General features: G+C 43.3%; 1 protein-coding gene across 6 annotated transcripts in view; it reads left to right on the top strand.

The window, feature by feature from the left end:
- LOC105255782 (dachshund homolog 2) overlaps nucleotides 1-25,524 on the top strand; it is a 180,033-nt gene that overhangs the window by 36,856 nt on the left and 117,653 nt on the right. For 4 of the 6 annotated variants that reach the window (XM_011265275.3, XM_020028946.2, XM_025412339.1 and 1 more), the window contains exon 2: nucleotides 1,875-1,922. The exons of the other annotated variants lie outside the window; for them this stretch is intronic. In XM_011265275.3, coding sequence (XP_011263577.1) covers nucleotides 1,875-1,922 — 48 coding nt within the window. The remainder of the gene's footprint in view (nucleotides 1-1,874; nucleotides 1,923-25,524) is intronic. 6 annotated transcript variants of the gene reach the window in all.

A 25,524-nucleotide genomic window follows, 5' to 3' on the forward strand; every position in this document is an offset into this window, starting at 1 on the left:
ATTCGCACAACATTCACTCACGAAAACACGATTAATTACGATCGCGTGCGCATTATTTAACAGAATGCAAAGATCGCACGGCATTTTACATAGCACTCCAAATGTTAATCGCACATGAGGCGTATTTTATTTTATATTATGACATAAGGATAATCACAGTTAGACGAAGCTGCGATTCGTTCGAGAAATGGCACGATTAAATTCACACAATGCTATTTCTATTGTTAACGAAATGGTATACGTACGCACTTTCAAGCGAATAGATACACGAATTAAAGTCAAAGATGAATATTTGCAAGATATAATATATCAAGAATACTATCAAGTATGTGACAACTTATTAAACGCGTCGCAATAATATTCGAATCGATTCAATTTGATATTTTGTTAATGACTGAAAAGTTGGAAAACGGCATCGATTTTCATCATTTTATCTTGTTACTGCAGAGAGAATTGTACGCGAATTAATGGCGAGTTATAAGAATAAAACGTATGATTATTTCATACGCTTTTTGTACGTCGTTTGTCGTTCGTAGTTGAACAGATAATGTGGCAATAACACGCAGCGCGCGGTTTGTTTACGTGCCGTGATGTTGTCATTCAAAGAGTACACGCACGTACGGGTACGGTGACGTGTCAGTGTGCGGTGAGACTCGAGTGAACACACATCGCTCTGTGTGACGTCATATTATCTCTCGAAATACTTATTACAATTAGAGATTATCAAAATACGTGGCTAATTTTTATGATTATTACGTTTCAACTAGCCATTACCTCGCGTAATAACGACTTATATCGTGGAATGTTAAAATTGCTGATGCTGTTTTGAAATTTTTCAGTCATTAACAAAATATCGCGGATATAAATCGAATTGATTAATTGACATATTACGTTTAACAAGTATGATTTTTGTAAACACTGTTATTTTAACGTATCAATCGCAAATTTGACACTTGTACATTAGTGATCTGTTGAAACACATCTTTTGTATAATTTATTCGATCGAAATCTATTGCTTAAATCATCAAAGCGACGGCGAGATATAATCTGACATATTACATTCCATCTATATTTGATTTCAACTTGCATATCTATTCGCTAGTGTTATATAATGAGACAGAAAGCGTACGCATATACTATTTAATTAACAGCAGAGATAACATTGTGTGAATTTAATCGCTCGATTTTTCGAATATAAATCGTCTAACTCTGATTTTTTCCCTTTCACGATATAAAATAAAGTGCGGCCTTGTGCGATTAACATCGGGAATGCTATGTAAAGTGCCTCGCGATCGTTGTATTCTGTTGATTAGTGCGCGCACGATCGTAATTAATCGTCTTTTCGCGAGTGAATATTGTATGAATACCATGAAGGAGCAACAAAGAATAAACAAGGAAAAACTAAAGCATCGAGCAACAATAGAGTAACCATGGTGAGCAATTTAGTTTAATTTATTATTCGTTTTATTTATATTAATCGTCTGCTTAATTTTATAATAATAATTCATCTTACATTACAATGCATATAAAATATTTTAGATTCTATTTAAAAATACTTAAAGTAAAATTAAAATGCTAATAAAATTTTTATAATAATTAGGTTTTTAAATATACATGAAATGTTTCAATATTGTGTTTTAGATTCATAATTATTTAAATTGTTTATACAAGAAAATTAAGTATATTTATTTAGCATATTTTATGAAAGTTTATATTTAAAAAAATTTTCTCGAAAATTCTGTATAATTTGTTTTATCAAATATATATATATTTAAAAGAATGAATAAAAATTTAATTGTGTGCAATAATTATTTTTTGAAATATTAATTATTTTGGACATTATTTTATATAATCTAAATATTTGTATTTTACAGATCAACTTGGAATTCTTCGACTTCATTGTTGCGCATTACATCGTACCGGTAAGTGATAAATAATTATTTTATTTATAAAATTTCAAGGTGATAGAATATTATATCACAAAGATATTATTTCGTAAAGATTTGAATTTTTTATGATGCAGTAGTTTAACTTTCTGCATTATTTATTTGCATAAATTGCTTGAAAGATATATTCAAAAAGTGTTTCTACATTTACAGAATAAAATACTATAACAAAAAAGATAGAAAAATTATTTAAATAAGTAATTAAATAGGTAATTAACACTTAATCACGTTATATATTTGAATTTCTCGAATGCCAAATTATAGGTTTTTTCTTCATATTATTTAGTTAATGTTTTCTTTAACAAGTTTAACATTTTTTATAAAAACTTTTGATAATAAAGCGCGCTCGTTGTAACTTTATCGACTGGCTAAAGGTCGTGGGTAAGATTAACATTTGCGTTGAGTGCACGAGACCAGTGACACGAGGTCGGGAACGCTTTTTCGAACAAAGAGCCGGTCATTGACATTCTTCACTTTCATCGCGCTTTCTTCGAAAACGAGGTTAATGCGACTTTGATACCGGTGGAGATCCGATGGTCCAAGAATAGAATAACGTATGTCGCGATTATCTCGTGCGCCAAAGAGCAGGACCAAAGGCATCATAGACGTCGTGCATCGATTACCGCACACGCGTCGCAAACTTCACGCTTGAGAGGCGCATCTCGCGCAGCTTGGCTCGTTCGACTCTCTCTTCTCGCTAAAGACAGCCGAATCGAATTTGCAAACTTGCAGATTGGATTCCAACTTGCCTATTATAGGGTGCGTCTGTTCCGGTTAAAAGCTGGGGGCAAGGGAATTAATGTCGATACGCTAAGGAAGGCCGAAGGATTACTCCAAAGGCCCGTATCTCATTGTCTTAGATGTTGCTCCCTGCTCTGTACATTCGATCCTTTCCCCCTTCCTCCTCATCGCCATTGCCCTTCATCTTCTCTCGCTTCTTAAAGAAGCTGAACGCGACAAGCGAATGTTAACGCAAATATTAATTATCTATTTTCCTTGGACTAATTACAAATCTTATTTCCGATTCTAAATAAACCTTCTACCTATGCAATTCCCTTGTCGTCTTTATGTACCGCTTCTTCGCCTCTCCGGACAAGTCACGGAAACTTTGTAATGCATTTTATTTATTCACAAAGGCAAATACTCATTTACGGCAGAGACACGGTGAACATTTCGCGACCAGCAAAGTCACTGTACGAGAGTACACTCGCAGTCACTTTATCCTCGACCGCGAAGAGAGAGAGAGAGAAAGAGAGAGAGAGAGAGGGAAAGAGACTGAGAGAGAGAGAGAATGGCCGTCTTGCCAGGCACACCGAAACTCTAAAGCGTAATGCCACAATCCCTTTGATGGAGTTTCTGTAAATGGAGCCGCGTCCAGCTGAGTGCCCACGGGGCGAGTCGCCCTCTGTCAGTCCCTTGGCTCGCCTCAGACGCTTTAGACCGTTTGAAAAAGCGGGAATTTTTAATTTCCGAGGATTACGTTGCCGACCGGAACGAAGAAACTGGGAAAGGGCGGCGCCGATCTTTCGCATACAGCGATTCCGACAGCTATCTCGCGGCTTTGGCTGCCTCCCGTGTTTTCTCCAAGGTCTATTTGCCACTCGACGCTAATACCTTCGCTTCTATAGACCACTTTTTTTTCGCCGTATGTTTGACAAGTGTCCTCTCGTTCTCGGCATATGCACGCGTTGTAATCGTCGTGAAAATATTTTTTATAAAAATCGATCGCGTTTTTCTCGACACTTGGCGTCCTTCGCGATCAATCACGTCTGATCGAATCGTTTCTCGCTAACTATGCCATCTCTCCTTTTCTCTCTCCGAGAACTACTGGCTCCGTCCCAGCGGTAGCCTTTCATCAAGTCTTCATTAGGTCGTGGTAAATGTATTATGACTTCTGATTGAGTGCTGTCGAGCGTTATATCTACGTGTCTATATATAACGAACCACTACGCTTCATGCTTCGATATATATCATGTGGCATTCTCTGCCATCCGATGCCTCGTTTCCCTTCCCATACTCGCAATAGTTTGCATTATTTGAAAATTTTCCTATTTCTTTTATATATATATATATATATATATATATATATATATATATATACAAGGGGAGTAATTTTAAGTTACCCACCCCAATAACTTTCTTATTTTTGATTGAAACAAATGTTTCAGACCAAAGTTGTTCGAAGGGGGAATTGTTAATTGCAAATTACATATTTTTTCTTAGAAACAATTATGTTTTCTTTACATTAATTGATTTCTCTCATTATTTTTTATATAAAGTATTAAGGTAAGATAATTGAAAAATGAATATTTTACTAGATATATTTTATGGTTTATGTAAAATTAAGAAATTATTTCAACCCTCATAACCCTCATTCGAAAAGTACTCTATGAAAAAATACTTTATTATAATGTTTTGGAAAGCCCTCGAGATAAGCTATAAGAGTAAGCAATAAAAAATAGGGATGCCACTTAAAAAATTAAAAGTGACCTTCAAACAATTATCCAAATTCAAATCAATGACATCATCTTATGTCTCTCTTCGAGTCAAGCAACTTTAGTCTGAAACATTTGTTTCTACAATCAAAAATAAGAAAGTTATTGGGGTGGATAACTTAAAATGACATCTTGTATATTATCTACAAACACATACACCGCAATTCGTATCGGTGATATCGCAAATTGATAAAAATGAGTGCGATTAAGATTAGGAGATAACAAAAAATGCAATCCTCCCGCTTCGGACCAATTTACCGGCCTTTTCCGAGAAATATTCGTCACGAATTTGTATAAATGTCAATGGTTCTTCGGAACCGCATCGCGAGCTTCCATAGATTCGCCGCGTTACTTCCGTCGTCGGGACTGACTGTACCGGCGTATCGTTGACACACGTCGCTATATACGCATGTATAATAATTAATGGTACTCGCGTAGGTGTGGTCCGCACACACGTATCGGAGCCGGAGCGCGGCGTATATCTGCGCGACGCGCGGGCAAAGATGTGTAATTGCGTTACCCATCGAATTCAGTTATACGGGCATGGCGAGTCTGATGCATAAAATGACGGGGCCAAATTCAGTTATAGTTCGCTTCACAAAGCGAATACGGCCGCGCGTCGTTAATATCGCGCGCCGTTGCGAACGCCGGTGTCACATTGTTACGACGGAATTTTCCGGGGCTCGAAAGTAGTCATCCGGCAAAGGGAGAGGGAGAGAGAGAGGGAGAGAAAATGGCGAACAGATTGGGAGGACGACGTTCTCCTCCCACGAGATTGTCGCGAATGTCGCGTCGACCAACCGATATTTTCATAATCAATTTACTCAAAGACAAGTATAACTTCTTTTATTGAGATATTTTTAATGATGATGATTGAAAATGAAAAAGTGACAGTTTGCTCTTTGTATCTTTATCGTACGGGAAGGTATTTGTCCGGTTCGAGGGAGCCTAAAGATGCCTAAAGAATTGAATTCCGTCCATGTAGCTATGCGTTAATTCGCTGGTTGGCGGTTCGAGAGTTTCTCCAAGCTGGCTAATAACGCCCATCCCTCGGCGAGAAATGTCTCGAGTTCATTTTTTCCCTCCCCTCTCTACGGCCTGTCCGCCTCTTGTTTTAGCGGGGTGAAAAAAGAGAGACGAGCGCGATATAAAAAAAAAAGCCAGAGCAAGGAAGAGAGATGGAGAGAGAAAGAGAGCCCAATCCGCGCTCTACCTCTTATTTTTCCTCGAAGCTCGCGACTTAATTAATCGCATAACACAGGGCCTAATGAAATCAGAACTCCCATCCCATCTCCGTCTCTATACTCGCCCCTCGCGCTGCTCGTGCTACGTAAAAACGGAAATATTTCCCGGGAATACTTTTCCACCCCCCAACCGCCCCCTTTACCCTCCCGGCCTCTCCTCTCCCCGATTCCTCCGGCGAAAGCCGAGGGTCGGCAGATAGCGAGCGAGAAATTAATTCGGAAATCGATAAATTCGTTTCGACGAATTTCTCTTCGTACGCTGCCGATGTGAAAAAATGAATTATTGCGGTGCGGCGCGTATTATCGTAAGATAATCGGCGATTTCTAAATTCCGAACCGTGCACGAGCGCTATTAAATCGAACCCGAGTGTGGTCTCCCTGCAGAAGATTGCTCAGTTTAGCGGAATGTGTAGATTTCAGTCGGAATCGATTTCTCCGACATTACTTGGTAACCTCGATCCATTGTATGCTCTTTCTCTTTTCACGTTATAAAGCGATTTGCAAAGCATACAGTTGCAATTTCGATTTCTTAGCTCTAATTATTCACGCTAAAATGATCAAACATTTTTTTCTTTTAACGGAAATAGTTAAAGTCGTTCGATCACGAATGTCAAGACGCGAGATCGCCGTTGATCCTCTCAAAAATAAAGGACAGACTTGGGAGAGAAACTCGAAGAATGCCGGATAGTCGATAAAGCGTGCACGAAACAGGGATACGTCAAGTTCCTTCGGGAATCGAGGGTTCGTTTGCCGATTGCTCCTGCGGTGGTATCGAGGGCAAAGCAATTTCTTCACCGAGAGAGTCGATCTTATGCGCGCGTTGCTTCCTTCTCTCTCCAAGAGATTAATTAAAATCTCGAACATGCCGCCGATTAATCAACGGCGCTCGATGCGCCATGTAATCTTGTACGACGATTAAAAATGTATCGTGTCGCTTACTCATCGAAGAGAGTTAAAGTTTGCTCTTCCGATCGAATCGCGAGTTTCTTCAACTTCCTTGTGGTTCGATCGATTTCATACAAAACCGCTTTAAATCAACAAAGCATCGATCGATTATTTGACACGGTTAAAACTGAGGGGCTCCAAAATTACCTTTCAGGTGCGGATGTCTGGCTCTTTGGATTGAAAATCGAAATCGTTATATCACTGTCAATAAAATCGCCTAATCATGTAATTCATTAAGGTCTCGGGACGACTCTGGAGGGGTCGCGAAAGGCGACTTGGAGTACAACGGGTGTGTCGCTTCGCTTTACGAGCACCTGACCTGTTCACACGGCGCATTTAGCGGCCGGTATTAATTTAACACCTACCGACAGGCGTCCGGCGTTTCTGCACCCGTTGAAATAATAAGCGAGCCGCGATGAATGCCGGAGAAATAGGCTGGAAATCCTTTGGGAAACCGCCGAATGTCGTTGCGCAATTTTCGTGCCCACGCGATTAAGACTTTCATCCAATTTAATTGCTCGTTTTATTTTCGATCGATTTATAATACTTTGTCGAAATATACGGGTAATATTTTTGTGACGATGAAATTATATACACTGTATCCAAATAAGAAGCCGACAGTGTAAGTTTAGTAATAATTATTCGCCGCACGATATATATGTATATATATATTATATATATATATATATATATAATATATATATATATATATATATATATATATATATATATGATTGCCGTATCATTCATAGAGTGTATCAATTATGAATGAGTTACGCTATTCATAGTCTTGTCGAAGTGCTAACAATTATATTGCGCCGTGTGTGCACATAATAATAATTGATGATTATCACGAGATTAAATAACGTAACTGCGCGGGCAATTGTTATTGCCACTGTTGTGCACTGATGTTATATTGAGAGCTTTCGTAGCTTTGTTGTATCTTTGGCGCTCTTTTCCTTTCGTTTTACACGCTCCCATGTATTCGTCCAATTTCGATGGCACAACACATTTACATATGTTTCGACCCTGCCAACGTTTCGTTATGGCTAATGGGCATTTAATCTTGCCATTTCGCTTCGACGGACTAATGTTCGATAACGAGCGCTTTCGAGTGTTTATTTTAGAATCATTTGTCGGGTCGATTGATCCGGGTCGAATGAATAACCGATGATAAGGCCCGCTTCACGGATATATTTGCGCGCAATACGTACACACCTGGACGATTCACACCGGCTTCTTTTTCCGACTGGTCGATTCGATACGATATTATGTTTGCGCGTACTTTACACCGCGCGTTATTAATTCTCTCGTCCTCAAGAGCCACGAGTCACTCCCTAAATTTGCTTCACGACAGCCGTATTCAAGTATGCGTTATTATTTAAATTTTTTTTTACCTCGCATGATTTAATGATTTTATTGATACGATTATTAATATTTTAATCAATTAATTAATTATTTAATTATTAATAAATTATTCATAAATTTATTTATTATTTAATGATTAATTTTATCGGTATACGATTATTTTATCGGTATACGATTATTTTTTATTAATTCGCGTTCGATATTAAATTCGATTGGCATAGAATAAGTCGTTGAGAGAAAATCTAACTCGGGCAAACTCTTGGTGATTGAGATTTTTTGGCCGCAATCATTGCAACGTCACGTCATAATATCGCCCTACGTGATACTCGTTACGAACACGCTTCTGTCTCTTGGTGTACCGCATGCGGACGTGCTCGTCCGAGATACACAGACGCCACTCGTCGTGAGTGCAAGCGCAGCTGCGTCTACTGGACGATGCCGGCTGATGGGAGAGCTCGTTCCTTAGCGGGACATAATTTTTATCGGGCCGTATTCGGGGCCCCAGATGCCGCGACGCCGCGGCAAATGGAGGCGGCCAATTGACAAGACGCTCGTGTTGAGAAATAATGCATGCTAAAAGCATTAGAACGACTTCCGTTTCGTTGCGCCCGCGTCATCGAGAGTTTTTCTCCTCGACGTGAACGATGCGAGGATTCCTGCCCGATTGAGATAAATGGATTGCCAGAGGAGCTCCGAAATGTCACGGCAAAACAATGATGTTATATTTGGAATCACATCGCATGCGCACACAATAAGATATGTTTGTGCCATAATATATTCATGATGATTATACAATGCGAGTTGCTCCAAATAGGCGACCATTTGATGAATAGATTTATGTACATGTGCATACAGACAGTTGCGTGCGTGGTCGGTCGTTAACGATGCTCGTCCGGCTCGCGCCGGGTGCGTAAGAATGACATTTCGGTTGCGTTGCACGCGCTTTTGCGATAATCGCACCTGCTATTGCTCCTGCCCCGAATCTCGCGATCCTCCACGTCCATGTGTAGGTGTACGTACGTGTAGGTGAGCGTACGTGCACGTGTATCGATGGAAAATGAATTCGAAGCGAAACGTTCGGATCGAAAGGAGGGAGAGAGGGAGAAGGAGAAGACGAAGCCGAAGCAAGAGAGCGAAGATGGAAGGAAGGTCGACGAGAGGTGGAGGATCAATAGCCCCCTGCACCTCGGCTCGAATTGCCTCGCGCCTCCAGGTTCGGTGCAAAGAATTCATTAATTTCTCGATATTGTCCGGCAACTCTCGCGTCGCGCTTTCCCAGCAAATCCCGAAATCTTGACTGCGGCACGAATAATTTCGACAATAATGCGCGTGATGGACAATATACAAAATTGATACTGTGGATATTAAGATGCAAGGCGAAAATATACGTGCTTTTTTAGAACTCGTTATTCGAGCGAACGCGAGTGTCTGTCGAGAGAAAAGGGCAACGCGGTGAATCGAAAATGTCGCGCGATTCCGGTACTTAGCAACTTGGGGGGAAATGGATTCAATCGAACGATTTTCACCGCGACACGAGGGAATTACGTGCTGGCGCGTTAATCCGGCATTCTGACAGCGCGCGGGCGCGGACGCGACAGAATGATTGTTCGGATTCAATGCGCAGTGGCATTTGACAGTTGGCAGTTTGGGGCGGGAACGACGGAATAAGCTGTCAGAATGTTGCAGAGCCGATGAAAAGTCTCTGTCAGGGAGAAAACGCTCCGGTGGGCTCTTGCTACCATTCTCTTTCCTTCTCTCTCTCTCTCTTTATCTATCCATCTATCTATCTCTCTCATCCCTTTCATTTATTCGCTTTCATTTCTTTTTCTCTCTTTCTCATTCTCTCTCGCCTCGCTTCGACATTGTTTCGCGGAGGATGGAGGAGGGAATAATCAACGAAAATTTGACGAGAATGCACGGATACATTTGTTGGATCGGATTCTGACAAGTTGAATATTGCCTTCGAAATCGCGTTCGAGACACATTCGAAAAATGAATGATACGCATGATCGATAAACTGGAGATGCGTAATTAATGAAGAATTTCCTCTCTCTGTCATTGCTTATTTCATCTGTGGCTATTCAGTCTAACGCACCGTCGATTTTACTCGTGTCGATGCGCGATCCCCGCGAAAAGATGATCGTGAAAAGACGCCGTATCGGAAAGAAACGTAAGCGAACCCGCGATTATCGCGCGAAGAGGGGAAAAGGGGATCGTCAGGCATCGGAGTCACCGGAGAACTTTAATCACCGCACTTGAGTAAAGTAATTACAATCAGACACCCTTGTACGAAGTATAGGATAGACATAGCTCGCTCGAGTGGAGAATGGTCAAGGGGCGGGGGAGGGGCGTTGGAGGGTAGGAAAGAGGAGTCTCGGGTGCCAAGGGTGTCCGTGGTCTATGATTAGCTAGAGGTGACCAGCACGGAACCGACTCACACCCCATCGAGTTCGCCCACTTGCAGCGGCAGAGCAAGTCCAGCTAGTGTCCAGGAGGACCCTTTCAATTAATTACCTGCCATCGCGTTAGTTAACTGGAGATTCATCGAGAGAGAACTCGGCGCGAAGAACCTGATAGTTACCCCGGAGATTCAGTGAAGGGGTTGTGATTAGCGAGAGAAAGACTCCGCACTGTCGGCACGATAATCGGGGATGTCCGGCAACGGCTGGCTAGCTGTCAGTGCGTAATTTCTTGTTATTTCGCTCGATTCCGGATTTAAGAAAAGAAAGAGAAACGCCGATTATACGATAAACATATATTATTCACTACACGACTAGAATATATTTTTCATAAATTTTTAATACGATATTAATGAGAGAAAGCACGTGAAAAGAAGAAATTGAGGATTTTCCAAACGTGCGTAAATTCCCGGATCTTTTAACGTTGCTCGGATGCAACTCGAACAAATTATTTACTTTTACGAGCGACTGATTAGACGACAAAGAACAAGTAACCAGGCATCCACGTGAAATGTGCGTAATTTGTTGTCCATGGACAGTCGTTACGCGGTTCGCCTCGCGAGAGGCGTTCGCTGGTCGTAAAAATGTAGCGGGAAAATGGCGAAAACGCGACAAAGGACGACGAGCGTCGAGAAACGATATATTAAAAATTTTTACCGCGCCTTAATTATACCGATTTTATTGTCGTCCGAGCGAATTTTCGCAATTACCGGCGTTTCGTTGCCGCTGTCGCGTCGTGTACGACGTGTAATCGTAAAAAACGAGACTAATGGACGAACCGCACTGTTGTTTCCTGTTTCTCCCCGCCATGCGTGAATACCGTTTCTCCCTCTCTCGCTCGAGCACCGAGAAGCGTAATTATTATGCGGCGGAAGAGGGCAGCGTCGGTGCAACAGAAGTGCAGATCCGATAGATAGAAGCCACCGCCAGCGTTTTTCCATTCCCTTCCCGCCAACTTTATCCTCTTCATCGTATTCACTTGCATTTTTATCTAACCGCAACTAATTCGAAATTCATTTCAAAAATAATTTTGAAACAAAGAAAATTGTTTTTTTAAATATTAAAATTTTTGTAAAGTTTTCTACCTTGATTGTACCGTTTCACCCTAATTATTTCCTTGGAGCAATCATCATGTTCCGCGATCGAGGTCTCCGCGTGTTTGTTCCCCCATCGGGAATAGAACAAACCAGACGACCGAGGCTGAGCGATAAAGTCATCGCCGTTATATTATTATTACCGTAAAACGGCGCGGCTCGCAAGTAATTTAAATCCCATCCGGAGAGGTAAAGGCTCGGCGCGCTACGTCCGTACGTACGTACGTACGTAGGTACGTACGATCAGATTACCCGGCGAAGCGAGGCTGTATTTGCATAAGTCAGGTTGTCAGTCAGTCCGCGTGGCAACTGCACGACCCCCCTTGCCCTCGCTTGCCCCCGAAACAACCCCGTGAACCGGGGCCTCGACGACCGACGTGCCGAGGAAACGCTCGGCGCCTCGAAACTCCACGTCACGAGACCTTCGAATTTATTCCGCTTCTTCTTCTCCTTCTTCTCCTTCTTCTCGCAAAATTACCTGCAGAGATCGTGTCTGGGATAGCTACACGCTCGATCCGAATCCGTTCAGTTCCGCGAGATGCGAGATATGTGTTAGAAGGAGATTCTGTTACGCGAGGCATATCGCGCAGAAATTACCCGACAGCCAATCCAAGTGCTTTCTCCAATCACACCTAGTTAGAGATATATCGCGTAGAGAGGAAAATTTATTCGAAGCGCGAATATTGTCATCGATCGCATTCATTTTCGTATATCTGAGATTGCAAGGACACCCGGTGCCGTCCTGTGGAGAGGAATGAGACGGAGAATTGACCTCGAAAGAAAGAAAAAAGAAAGAGAGAAACGAGAGCCAAGCGTGGCCGATTAATCATACTTTCGTAGGAATTACTTTGCTATATATGTTGGCGTTTGCGGGGTCGAAGGGCAGACCTGCTTCCTCCTCATCCTCTCTCTCTAATTTTTTTCCATCTTTTTCTCTGTCGCACGCAAACAGGATTCTCATCAGACACGTGAATTACGTAAGAGCTTCGCGAACATGTAAAGTCCGGAGATTACGATATTCTTTGATTGGAGTGCCCTGTCACGAGTTCAAGGGGCAATCGTGAAGATTCGCCTCAGCCTTCCGATAGGGCAGCGTCATATCGAACGTGTAAATTCGTGCGAGGGTAAAACGCGTTTCATTAAGCTTCACCGAAGGACGATGTATCGCGAAATGCCGTAAGAAAAAGACTTTACTCGGTACCGGTATTTCTGTCACGATACTTTCTAAACGCGCAACATTTCCCTCGGGCGATTGTACGCGTAGCGTTTATCAATCTCTCGTCGAGAGCGAGAAATGACGAACGGCTAGTTATGATTTGCCATCGCCTCGTAAATGCCTGGGAAGATACGTAAGGTTGTTGGAACAATGCAAATATACTAGACGAATTTTTGCCGCGGGCAAGGCAGAAATTACGATGGAGAGGGAGGCTCGACTGTCGTTGGGGAAAGAGGTCGAGGAGGGTATCCGACATGCGAGTACCAGCACGAAACAGCGTTTGCACGCGGTTTGCGTTCTTGACTGTTGTTGCCTTTGCGACTCCTAGAAGTAGTACATACTTCCTTCATGGTAAGCGTGCGCGTGAAACAGTTGTATATACATCGCATCGCTTTTACGGTCGATGACGGTGGGATACAAGCGTGTCTCGATCTCCCCGATAAAGCTATTTTTAGAAACACTTGGCCGAAAATTAATTAATTATATCTGCCCGTGAGCCAAAAACTAAACAGCCTAAATCCTCGATGAAATTTTTATAGACCTTTTTGGACGAGGTGATAGTTTTTTAGTATCGGCTCTTTGCATAATTTCATTTACATTTGTAATAAAATCGTGCTTGATTAAAGCTCACTCATCGGTTCCGGGTAAGATTCGACGGCAGATTTTCAACGAAACGGATACAATCTGCTGGTTCCCGCGCTGTTTGAATATGAAATGGACAACATATGTAACGGCTGTTCACGATCGAATGATTCCAGCGCGCACGAAACGTTTAAGAGACCTGGTTGAAAAAAAGACGAGGTAAAACTTGTAAACGATGGGAGGGAGAGAGAGAGAGATGGTTAGCTACAAGATAGATGGAGAGAAAAGAACGAAGAACGTGACAGAAGGGTGATGAAGGAAAGTGCCAGAGAGACAGAGACGAAATTATTTGCCAAGCCATTCACGCGATCACCGACTCGACGAAGCTTCATCGTGTCCCTCTTTTTCTCTAAATGCATTCTCTTCCGCGAGATTCGATCTCTTGCGCGTCTTCCGGCTCTCTCTCATGAAAACTGTGACAGAGAGTCATGGCAATGACCTCGGGAACAAAGCATAACTCTTGTTTGAATTTCTTGAAAATTATTTAAATTAATTATTTTAATTATATTTCTCAAGCATTCATGTTTAATCGGTCACGTAATGTTTCATATTTTATTTTTATTATAATTTACTACTATTATACGTCGTCATCGAGTTAAATTCTCAGGAGGAGAACAGTAAAGCCGCGAATTACATTAGCAATTATAAGTTGGCAATTCGATTGAAGGTACCACCTCGACTGACCGTCAGCTGGCTTAAGTCGACCATCTGAGATATACCCTTCTTTACGTCCACGTTCCGCGCGGGCAATTTCAGCGAGCCCCTAAACTTCAGAGACTTTATCCGGATCGGTACTTACAAGAAGCACCGAGAAGTAGCGAGGATGATACGCGGAGGGGACAGGATGACGTGAGCGAGGAGAGTGCGAGATTCGGGAGAACTATCTCTGGAGATATGACACCAATAACAAAAATCATAAACACTCGGATCCTTGATTAAGTCCCTTCGCGAGGATCCTCGAGGCTCTTGCCGAGATGAGGCTCGTATCGTTGCGGAAGACGAGCGAACTCTCTCCCCTCCCTCGCGTGGGTGCCACGTAATACTCCGGGGATGAGTAGTACGTAAGTCGACACGTACACACGTCGCCGGCAGTGTGTAATACGTACGTCCATCTCTCGAGTTTATGCCGCTTCGATTGCCGTCTGCAATTCCGGCGATATGAGCGCGATCGTGTTAACGCCGTCTGTTATTCGCTGGCCTTTCCCTCGGAAGGCTTGTATCGATCGCGCGAAAGAAACCATGACGGACGTGATTTGCCTCTTCAACGATATGAACGTACAATTAAATCAAATAATCAACGCGAGCAATCCATACAGCACAGAATATTGCAGCAATATTATTAATATTGTTATAACATTGCAGCAACATTGCAATATTACTGCAGTGGGAGGAACGACTCTTCCCAGCAAACACAGAATATTGCAGCAACATTGCTGCAATGTTGTAATATTGCCGCAATATTGCTGCAATATTCTGTGTTTGTTCGTTTCTTTCAAATCCAAGATTCGAAATATTGCCGCAATATTGCTGCAATGTAACAACAACGGTACTGTGCGGGTATTTTCACAAAATTATGAAAATCAATACCGGAAGAGAGGCGGTCGATACCGTAGGTCGACGAGGTTCCAGGCTCGCGGAAGATCTCGCGGTGACTTTAGATCTCTAGGAAAGAGAGAGAAGGAGAGAAATGTACACGTCCTCGAGTACGTGCGGTCGATCGACTTTCCGAGAAATTACCCTCGGCGTAACGCGAGCCGGTGCGTGGCACATACGCACTCGAGGCTCCGCATCTCGAGAGGAGACGCGGTCTCGAGAAACAGAAACGAGGAGGAGGGGGCAGGGGAGGACAGAGGGGACAAGAGGGTACGCACACGACGCGGAAACAACGCGGCGCATTGTCGCACAAGTAGAGTGTGTATTATGCGCTCGCGCGCCGTTTCCCGTATTCGGTTCTCATGTCGTTGCGGCTCCGTCGACCGTGAAGAGACGCGATACTTGTCGAACAAACTCGGAAATATTTGCGACACCCTGTACGCGCAGGTATCTCCGCGCCGCGCCGGCCGCACGCATAATAAACGCATGCGCATAACGAATGCGGCCGTACGGTACCGCGTGTCCGGGGATAATTACATCGGTCGAAAGAATGATACGGAATTACGTGCGATCCGATGGCAGCGGGAGATTACGCCGGCGATGCATTTTTTTTTCGCTCTTACAAGGGAGAAATTATCGTGCGAAACTGCTTACACGGCGAGGAGCTTCTTGAACGCCACGAAGCGGCACGGAATTAACTCGTTGTCTCTCTTTCCAGATTTTCATGTCTCTTAATAATTCCCCCCCCCTTTTCCCTATCGATTTTCATTTGATTATCTCAACACTAAGAGATTTTATTTTTTCTCATAACTTTATCGTTCGCATCCCAGCAAACATCAAGTAACATTTATATAAATGTTAGTTGTACTTTCCCACTCGACAATATAACTGTTACATGTTATGTAACATTTACATTTGCTGGGATCGGATGCCTCGATCTCTTTTCGTCCGTCTTTCTAAAGCTATCGCGTTCTCTTCCGGCAGAATTAAAAAAGTATACAAAACGTAGACGATATCTGAAATGGTTTAGAATCTCCGTACTTTTGAGCAGCTTGAGTTTAATCTCGTTGAAGATCCTTTGAAGGGGACCCTTATCGTCGAGGCCCTGCGTCTTCAGGGTCCAGAGTGACAGTCGTCGTCGTTGTCTCGAGTGGCGCCGACTATTCCGAATTGATACGAGCACCAGAAAGGATCACGTTCTCCTCGTTCGACGAGGACGAAAAGCAGACGCGACATCCATATACGGTACTTCAAAGTTAAGGAGAATATAAATAGAACGTATGAGTTTTACGCGTGCTAGAACACGCCACTTGAGTATTTTTTGTCAATCCTTTACCGCTGCTTTTAATTATACAGAGCGCTCGGAAACAATCTCATAATTTAAAGATGCGTAATTCGACGAACTTGGCGATGCAGCTCGTTATTTCTTTTTTTCTTTCGTAAACAAACGTCTTGGTATTTATTTCCTTCGCGCACCGAGGGATGTTCCGGCTGTTAATTTCTACAACTCTCGCGGCGGCACGATTCCACTTTGCATATAGCTACCGAAGGAGCGAGCAACAAATATACGAGGAGCGGAACGAGATACTAGAACCGAGGTGAAGAGATGCGAGGATGATTCTCTCGAGTGCGTGCGACTCGCGTGCGTGTGCGCGTATGTGTGCGTTCGTTTTGCCAGACTACAAAGCCATCTCTCACACAATACTGGGAGCTCGGTGGGTGCCGCGATATCCCGAGACAGTTTCCGTTCAAATAGAACCGCACCTCGAGCTCGTTCTCAAGCCGCAGGTGTCAACTCTCGGCGACGCGGTTCCGGACGCGAGATCTGTGTCATTACCTTCGAGCGAGCGCCGCAGATATCCGGTACGACAGGTGCGACCTGAGCTATCTTTCGCGACGATAAAACATCGGGTTACCCCGCCTCTCTCGCCCGATAAGACGATTTATGCGACCGAGTCGCAATAGTGCATCTCGTTATGAAGGCGTATTTTTAGCAGAGATACCAGATATTCATTTATGTAAAGAGACTATATCGCGTGATATAATTTTGCGCAATAATTTAAATAGCGTAGAAAGACGCGTCGTGTTATGAGTTGCAACAAGGAACAATCGTTGCTAAAAATAACGATGTATTTTTTAATAAAAGAAGAGACTCACCGAAGTCGTCTTTTGCGTACTTGAGTGTCTGCCGTAGCGAAAATAGAAGACACATAGGGAGACACGCGTAAAGAGGATAGGAGACACGTAGGCTTATCTATTATAGAGGGATCTTCTTCCCCACGCGCGACAAAGAACAAAACCGACAATTAGCCGTCGACGAGAGTTAATAAGCAGTCTGGTGAAGTATCAACGCGCGTGTACCCGAGCAATTTGATACGTTCGTGCGAAGATAGATACGAGAAATCACGGGGGGTAAGTAGTCGCGAGTATATTGTGACATACCAATTAATAATATTAATTTAATCGTTATTAAAACAATTTCAACGAGCTCGTTCTCGTATCATTTCCGACTCGTGATATCCATGAAAAACATTTTACGCAATTATACGAGTTATTTCTCCGCGATAGAATTTCGTATATATTATTATGAGATTTAATTCCTTAATAACACTTCATTACTTACTTTATATCTTGTTAGTTGGCTTCAGGCTTGCGCGTTCTCTTACACGTTCCTCGAATTCTATTTAATAAAAAGACAAGAGATAATAAGTACATCTCTTTCTTTTGATGCTATTCTTGGGAATCGAAAGGTCGATGAACCATTTTCCTTTAGAAAGACCGATCGACGTCGTAACATTGTAATCGCTGACAGGACTTACCTAGACGAGTACTTATCGGGGCAGTGTCAATAGTATCGTCAAGAGTTAACGCGTGCGCTTTAACCCCCGGTAGAGAGCCATCTCCTTTAGATTGCTGATCTAACATTTACGATTCATAACTCACGAATGGTGACGGTGATAGAGACGGGGAGTGAGAGAGCAGGAAATGTTGGGAGTAGGAAGGATTTCGTCTTCGGACATAACCGTTTATTTATATGTTCCATTTAATGTTTGTCTGTACGTCGCCTCGTGGGATTCATTTATAACATGGCCTCGTATGAAGACGGTATCGAATAGTCGACCGCTCGTTCCGGCAACGTTGCTCTTTCTTTCGCGAATTACATCTTGGATTTTATAACTCGTAAAACATTGAACCGGAGAAATAGCAAGGCTCCTTAAACGAAAGACGTTAAGGAGGCGATCATTAAATACATGACAAGTATACGAGGGTAACAACGAGCGAGAACGATCGAGCGCGAGATTAGCTAAGCAAAAAATGATCGAGGCGCACTTGCTCCTGACAGCGTGTCGTACGATTCAATTTCTACGCAATTGATCAATTTTGCGAGCGGAGCGAGCGAGAGAATAATGCTCAACGTCATGCCACTCTCGCTCTCGTAACGAAACAAACGAACGCAATTTCATAGGTGGTCTGCGCGCTCCGGCCGTCCGTCCGTCCGTACGCAGTATTACGCAATGAAATCTAGTTGCCCGGTCAATGGATCCGCATCCTCTGACAGACGAGCAGATTCATGTACCGTTCCAGGCTGGCTGGCCGCGCGGCTGATTCGATGTAACCACTCTCGGTCTGTGTCACCGACGGCCTCCTCCTGGCCTAACGACGTCCACTTAACGCTAATAATTATTTTCATTGGGGGCCACACGGCGGTCCCCTATCCCACACATAGCCAACTTCCTGCACGAACGGATATAAAAATAGAGCTCTCTGTACATCGGGACGTCGCGCGACCGTCCAGCCAATTCAAACTTCAACAGCGTTACTTTTTCTTCATATAACCCGCTGGAGAACGTTTATTCCAAGAACGATGTGAGTCACGAAATTACGAAATGAATTTTAAAACGCTAGTTCATACATGTATTAATCGCCAAAAAGATATAAAGAGGCAAGAGTTCCGACTCTTTGAGCGGAAATATTCTGCAAAACGTGCAATTTAGCGATGTTTCGCTTGCGGTGTCGCGAGCTCGAGTTTCAGTTTGTACACGTTTCGCTCAGGGGTTGGACTGGGGCTGGCCGGTCGTAATTCTTGGCGAGAATATCCGGGAAGACGCGGGGGTGTGATATAACTATGCTGGGACGATTTCCGCAAATCTACCGGGCGTTAGTCGTGGACGACCGAGAGAGGGGAAAAAGGGGGAGCGATGGTGCGCTCGTAAATTATTTAGGACCGGGGTCCGAGGTGTCGGGGCTCGACGTCTCGATTGGCCCTTGCTGCCCAATCCGGGAGAAAATTAAATAACAACAAAACGATAAAAGACAATTGTTTCTAAGTTTTATGGCCCTCCCCCGGCCCAGGCAAGCTGACGAGGCGAAGGGCGTTTTATTACTCGTCGGTGTGCTTTGGTCCAGCCGCCCCTGATCCTCGGGTTACTTTATTTGGGGGACGAGGACGCGGCGAGAGATGCGATTTCACGACACCGCGCGTTCTATTCTTCATTGTCGTTAACCCCGTTTCACTAGTCGTTTTCAAAGATACACGCTCGTTTACGCGCTTTCCGAGCGAGGATCCGCGATCGAAGCGATATCGACGATGAAAGACCTTCATAGCGCACTATGGAATTTTTTCGAGAGGAGTCTCGATTGGCTGGCGTGAAAGAGAAGCGAACGGATTACGCTATAAGGTTCGGCAAGATTTATGCTGATTATTGGGCAATTCTCGCGAAATGACCGACGAAAGGCCGCGGGGATGTCTCATTTCCGAAAGTTAGACCGATAAAAAAGTGCGAGGAAGAAATGAGACGCGGAGAGAGGAGGTTGATGAAGAGGAGACGCCGAAATGCCAGGTACATACATACATACACGAACAACGACGTTCCCATTCCGCAAGGAGCCCAGGTTCTCTGCCCGTCCTTTTTCCACGTCTTCTTCTTCTTTTTGGCCCATCCTCGTTCCCTTCCTGTCCTCGTTCCTCTTCTTCGTCGCGCTTTCTTCGCGCGAAGAGTACGCGGCCGAGTCTCTCTATCATCACGGCTGTAGCAATAACAGAGGGCTTACGGTTCCCGCCATATATTGCGGCCACATTTTTATTTTGACACTAATAGCCACGTGGTATCGGCCACGAGCATGACTCGAGTCCGTCCGATCGTGCTAATCCCGCCCCGATATTGCCCGTATAAATCCCCGAGTATCGCGCGGTAAAGAGAGAACGATAGAAAGATGGAGAGAGAGAGAGAGAGAGAGAAGGGAAAAGAGAGATGGAGAGCGAGAAAACGAGAAGACGTAGGTGGGAGAGGATGCGAGATCGTAGATCCAATATGAAGTGGCGCCTAATGCTTTCCTGATTTATCGATCCACCGCGCGCAACCGGCAGTTTCTCTCGCCAACGCGAAAGATTCTCTCGTATCGGAGCCGCTAGACACATTGCGAGGAAAAGATTGCGCTCCACAAATCAAACGTCCCGTCTTTGTCTCTCGAGGCACGAATTATCTTCGCGCCCGCGATCAATCGCGACTTTGACAATCGAATATACTCTATACCTCTAGCTCCTTTGTTTCCGTTCGATTCCCTTTCGCTCTGCGCAAGTAACATTGCTCACGAATACGAAATCACTGATTACCCCAATTTATCTTGCCGATGACCGCAAAAAACTAATAGGCTCTGTTTTCGTCTTTTTTCAGGTACGTAACGAATTGGATTCATTTCTCTGCTGCATGTGGGATGTGACGTTTCGAGAGCGACGAATGAAAGTGTGAAAGGTATGCATTGTTTTGCACGTCATACAGTTATTATCTCTTATTGCGACAACGTATTATTCGAGAGAGAGGTATCATAGGATATTGTCGGAACACGAGGCAACCTTGTCATAAAACGCGTCTCTATAAACGCAATCATCCGAATTATTCCATTTCAAGACGGTTGTAGCTAGCGAAAACGACTATACGAGCTAACCGGAAGCGAGCGGCTACCAGAACTGAGCGCGATATTGACGTGAGAGGGAAAGACAGAAACGCAGGAGAGGGTGGGAAGGAGAGTACGCGTTTACTGCTTCATAACTTGGCTCGAGCATGGACAATCGACTGTTATATGATTTTGGATGCTATTTTGAATGCTCCACGTGGGTGGTCCGAGCGAGCGCAGAACAGTACCAGAAATATGCTACCTCGTAAAAGGAGACCCTTTCGCCTAACACGTTGCTACCTAACCACCGCGCGTTTGTTAACTGTCTATCAAATGTTTACCCGTTTATCCCGCCGACATCCCGCCTTTCCCCGGATATCGTCCTCCGATGATATGCTTGCGTCGCGAAATTACTGCGAGGCTCATGTCAAATATTCCTACGCTTGCTCCTTCGGTTTAAATGAAAATTGCAAAGGTTACTCGATACATACTTTTCAGATGATCTTTCCCAGCTGATTGGAGAGGGAAAAATTAACGAGAGACCGGTCGATCGATCGTCTTCTAAAGAGTCTCGACTTTCGAATAAACTCGTTGGGAAACGCGTAGCTCGTATATCGTTGCTGCTCTCATTTTCTTTACTTTTCTCTTTCTCCTTCTTTTTCATGCATAAATATCGCGCCCTACCCCAATTGCGTAAATTCGCAGACGAGGAACGCTTTTAATTTTGCCCGCTTTCACGTTAAGAAGCGGGGCAGGTACGTCGTAATATCGAGGTTTTAACACGACTGTCAATATCGCGGAATAACGCCCGCAGTAAACGACATTAAAATCGTTTCGCCTCGGGCCACAATCCTTAGATCCGCGCGCGTACACATGACGCCGGTAAATCACTAGTTAACGTTTCCCCATAATGCCACGGCGAGTGCCGGAGACACGCCTCGCCCATAAAAGACAACCCACGATACTCTGTACAGCGCGAGAGAGGCACCGGCCACCATGAGTATCGCATTCGCGACACTTTGTCCGTGGTTTAATGACAGTCGGCGTCATCAAAATTGCACGCAATTGGCCGCAGAGTCGCGCAAATTTCCCGCAAAATCGTACGTCGATTAATTTTGCGCGGCACAAGATCCTTGAATTCAATAATCTTAACTTGCTAAAGTGATTATTAGGAATACATTACAAATTACATGTAAATATACAGGATGTTTCTTAATAAGTGCGAAAAATTTTAAGACATGATTCTTTGTTGAAAATTAAACGGGGAGGTTTCATATAAACATATACTCTTATATCTCTTCTTGTTGAGTTACACTTCTCCAAAAATGAGAATAAAAATTAAGTTTATATTTTTTTCTCAAATTTGGAACGAGTTAAAGAAATGAAATTAGATGGATATTTTCTATCATTAAAAAGGTTATTTATTAATATTTTTGTCAGCCTTCTGTATTGTTATAAGAGGATGAAAAAAAAACAACTAACAACTTCTATTCAATTAATTTTTTTATTAGAACTTTTTAATGGGCCGGAATATGATCATCTAAAAATATGCATTAAAAAGTTTGATTTATTTAGACACTTTTTTATTTCTTTTATTTTTTTCATAAAATCAGTAGTTTTCAAGAAAAAAAATATATTTTCGTGCACAGCACGATACTAAATGGCATAAGTTTCGAATTACGAAAAGTTAAATTTTAAAATAAAAATAAAATTAGAGTAAACGTTGGGAAAATTGAAACAAAATTATAATAAAAACCTAAGAAATAAAAACCAAATTTTTATCTCCATTTTTGAAAGAGTGTAACTCCACAGGGGAAGATGTAAGAATATGTTTGAAAAACTCCCCTTAATTTTCGACAAAGAATCCTAAAATTTTTCGCATTTATTAAGAAATATCCTTTTTAAATGCGATTAATCTAATTTATAATATTGTTATCGTTTAATATATCGCATTTACGCTTCTGCAATTGATAACAATCGGCCGTACTTTGCAAATATCGAAATCATATGTATCGGGATTATATACACATTTAATGTAAATATATATCTCGTTACAACCGCGCGTTATTCCGATACTTGAATTTCGTTCGACGGCGCGCAAAGTGACGCGTGAAAATATCCGTGTACATTAATAATAATTTGTGTACTTTGCGAATTGCATTTGAATAACTTATGGCTTGCTTGATAATTCAATGCCGCAAGAGACACGTCTCGCGTTAAATTCGACGCAAAATATAATTCGCCGAACAAAACGCCCTGCCATTTCGTCGTATTTAACAATAATCCCGTTTAATCGAACGGTTTATTTTATTACGAGTAATTATCGCTTTTATATACATATATATTATATATATTTGCGCCGCGCGTTACTATCGCGAAACATATTAAATCGCGCATAATTTACACACGTCATTAATATCGCGTTTTCTGAAATTTTTCACCCTCGGGGGACCGCGACTCGTTCTTAACAACGTCGTTTCGCGAAATCGCCCGCTCGAGACATCGCGCCGAGTACGTCTCTTCGACTTCTCGAAGAGATAACCTGCGACGAGCTGCGAGGGGGATGGGCAGCGCGGCGGGGAGGAAATAATATTAACATAAGCTTTATCTAAATGTTAATACGGGCCATCGTATCGACCTGTCCTCCGACAAATATCACGCACAGAGAATTCCCAGGGTGTCCGGGACGTAACCTTTCGGCGGGAGCACGATTTTCTCTTGACTCGTTCTCGCAAATCCCCGCGTACATCCATCTTCCTTGGTTGAAAGATGGAAAGAGAGAAGCGGAGAGAGAAAAAGAGCCGTTGGGGGGTGGATAAGCTCTCTCGCCGCGGGCTCGGAAGCGAACGCTTAAAAATGTAATAGCGAGGAGCCCTGAACGCGTCCGACAAGCGAAACTGTCGGCGGCGCTGGGCCTCTTTATTTTCCCCATTATTCAAATATAAATGTAAATGTTGATACAAACGGATAGGTAAATGGAAAGAGAGAATTCAATTGTTCGGCGTCGGCCGCCGAGGTCCCGACGAGGCGGGAAATTAGTTTATAAGGAAGCGGCGCGCGCGGGGCTAAAAATGTAAAGAGCGACAGGAAGAGGGAAAAAGAACGAAAAAGACTCTCGGCGAGAGCCGGTGTATCGAGATGAAAGGCGAGAGCTTTGTTGAAAATAGCGAGGATCGTTCGGTCTCGTTCCCAGTCGCTGTATTAAATTTTGCATTCGCCATTTTTTCGGGGAGAAAGGAATTTGGCGCGAAATCGTTCTTGGTGCTCGGATGTTGGAGACTCTCCTTGCAATCGTTTTCAGAAAAAAACAACAACTTTTCGCGAGCACCAGAGGCCTCTTCGGCGACGTGGAGAGGGTCGAGTAATATCATCCGATACGTGTGTTCTCGTGTTTCCCCACGTTGGACGTATTGTTCTCGCCCTTCTCGCGACGCATTGTGACGAAGGGCATGCCTCACGGTACCGGGCAGGGGTTGCAGCCGATTGCAGAGTGCATATGCGCTGATAGCCCCGTATTGCCATCTCTAATTCCACGCGCGGAGAGAGCTGATTCGATTTCGGCATTAAGATAAAGCGATCTTCGATCTTCCCTCTCGCTGCCGTTCTCGATTCCGCTTCTCTTTCTCTCGCAACAAACGGATGCTTCCCGAAATGACGCCGGGGAATCGAAACGCGATAGCAATAACTACAATAACAACGTTACCGCTTTTAACCCCTTCGGGACCGGCCTGCCATTATGCGATATGTTTCGATGAATGAAAGCTTGAAGAAAGAGGAGGAGTTTTAATGACGATAAAAACTTATAAAACTGTCCATTCCTTCTGAAATATTATTATATTATAGACAAGTTTTTATCTGTTTTGCTAAAAGTAGGAACAGTCGTTGATCGATACGTCTGACGCTCTTCCACGTGTTTTCTTCAGCAATCTTGATGTTTCTCGAAGCACGCGTGGGCGACGTTAACGTCCAATTCGAGATCGAAGACGACTAAATTGACACAGCCGAGTGAATCGACGTGACGCAAAGGAACTCGAGCACGTTGAATAGGTGGCAGGAAGTTTCGATCGGTTTATCCGGATGACTCGCGATGGATGGCAGCGATGATTATTCGTATAACGAGGCTGACGAATCGCTCGGTTAATCTGTCGCGACTGGTCGCTTCGACAGGGTGCGAAACTCGCTCTCGCGTGCGATCGCACTTAAAACAATTGCTTTATGCTCGACTTCTTTGCCAAAGGGCGACAGTACTCTCTTTGTAACAGTTACGTTAAAAAAATAAAAATTTTATCGTTCAATAATATTGTCTCGGATAATTTTGTAAAATCTTTTTTTATTCGTCCGATTTTCTCACATTTTTTATCTCCCATAAGATTTATGTTTCTATACATTTTTTTATCTCGCCTTTTCTCGAAGAAACAAATGTACTGTCGACGCAATTAATTATAACGTAATTAGTAACGCTAACAATGAAAGATATGCGGGAAAATATGAGGATATTTTTTATGCTCAACACGCTCGACGAAACACGTGGAGATTGACGGATACGACGTGACGTTTCCGACCACACAGCCGTGGTCAATTTGGCTTACCGGTGGGCGAAATCGGTTAAAATTACTGGTAATGTGAC

The sequence above is a fragment of the Camponotus floridanus genome, unplaced genomic scaffold, assembly GCF_003227725.1.
Source record: "Camponotus floridanus strain SB8 unplaced genomic scaffold, Cflo_v7.5 scaffold5, whole genome shotgun sequence".
In the NCBI taxonomy this organism is placed as follows: Eukaryota; Metazoa; Arthropoda; class Insecta; order Hymenoptera; family Formicidae; genus Camponotus; species Camponotus floridanus.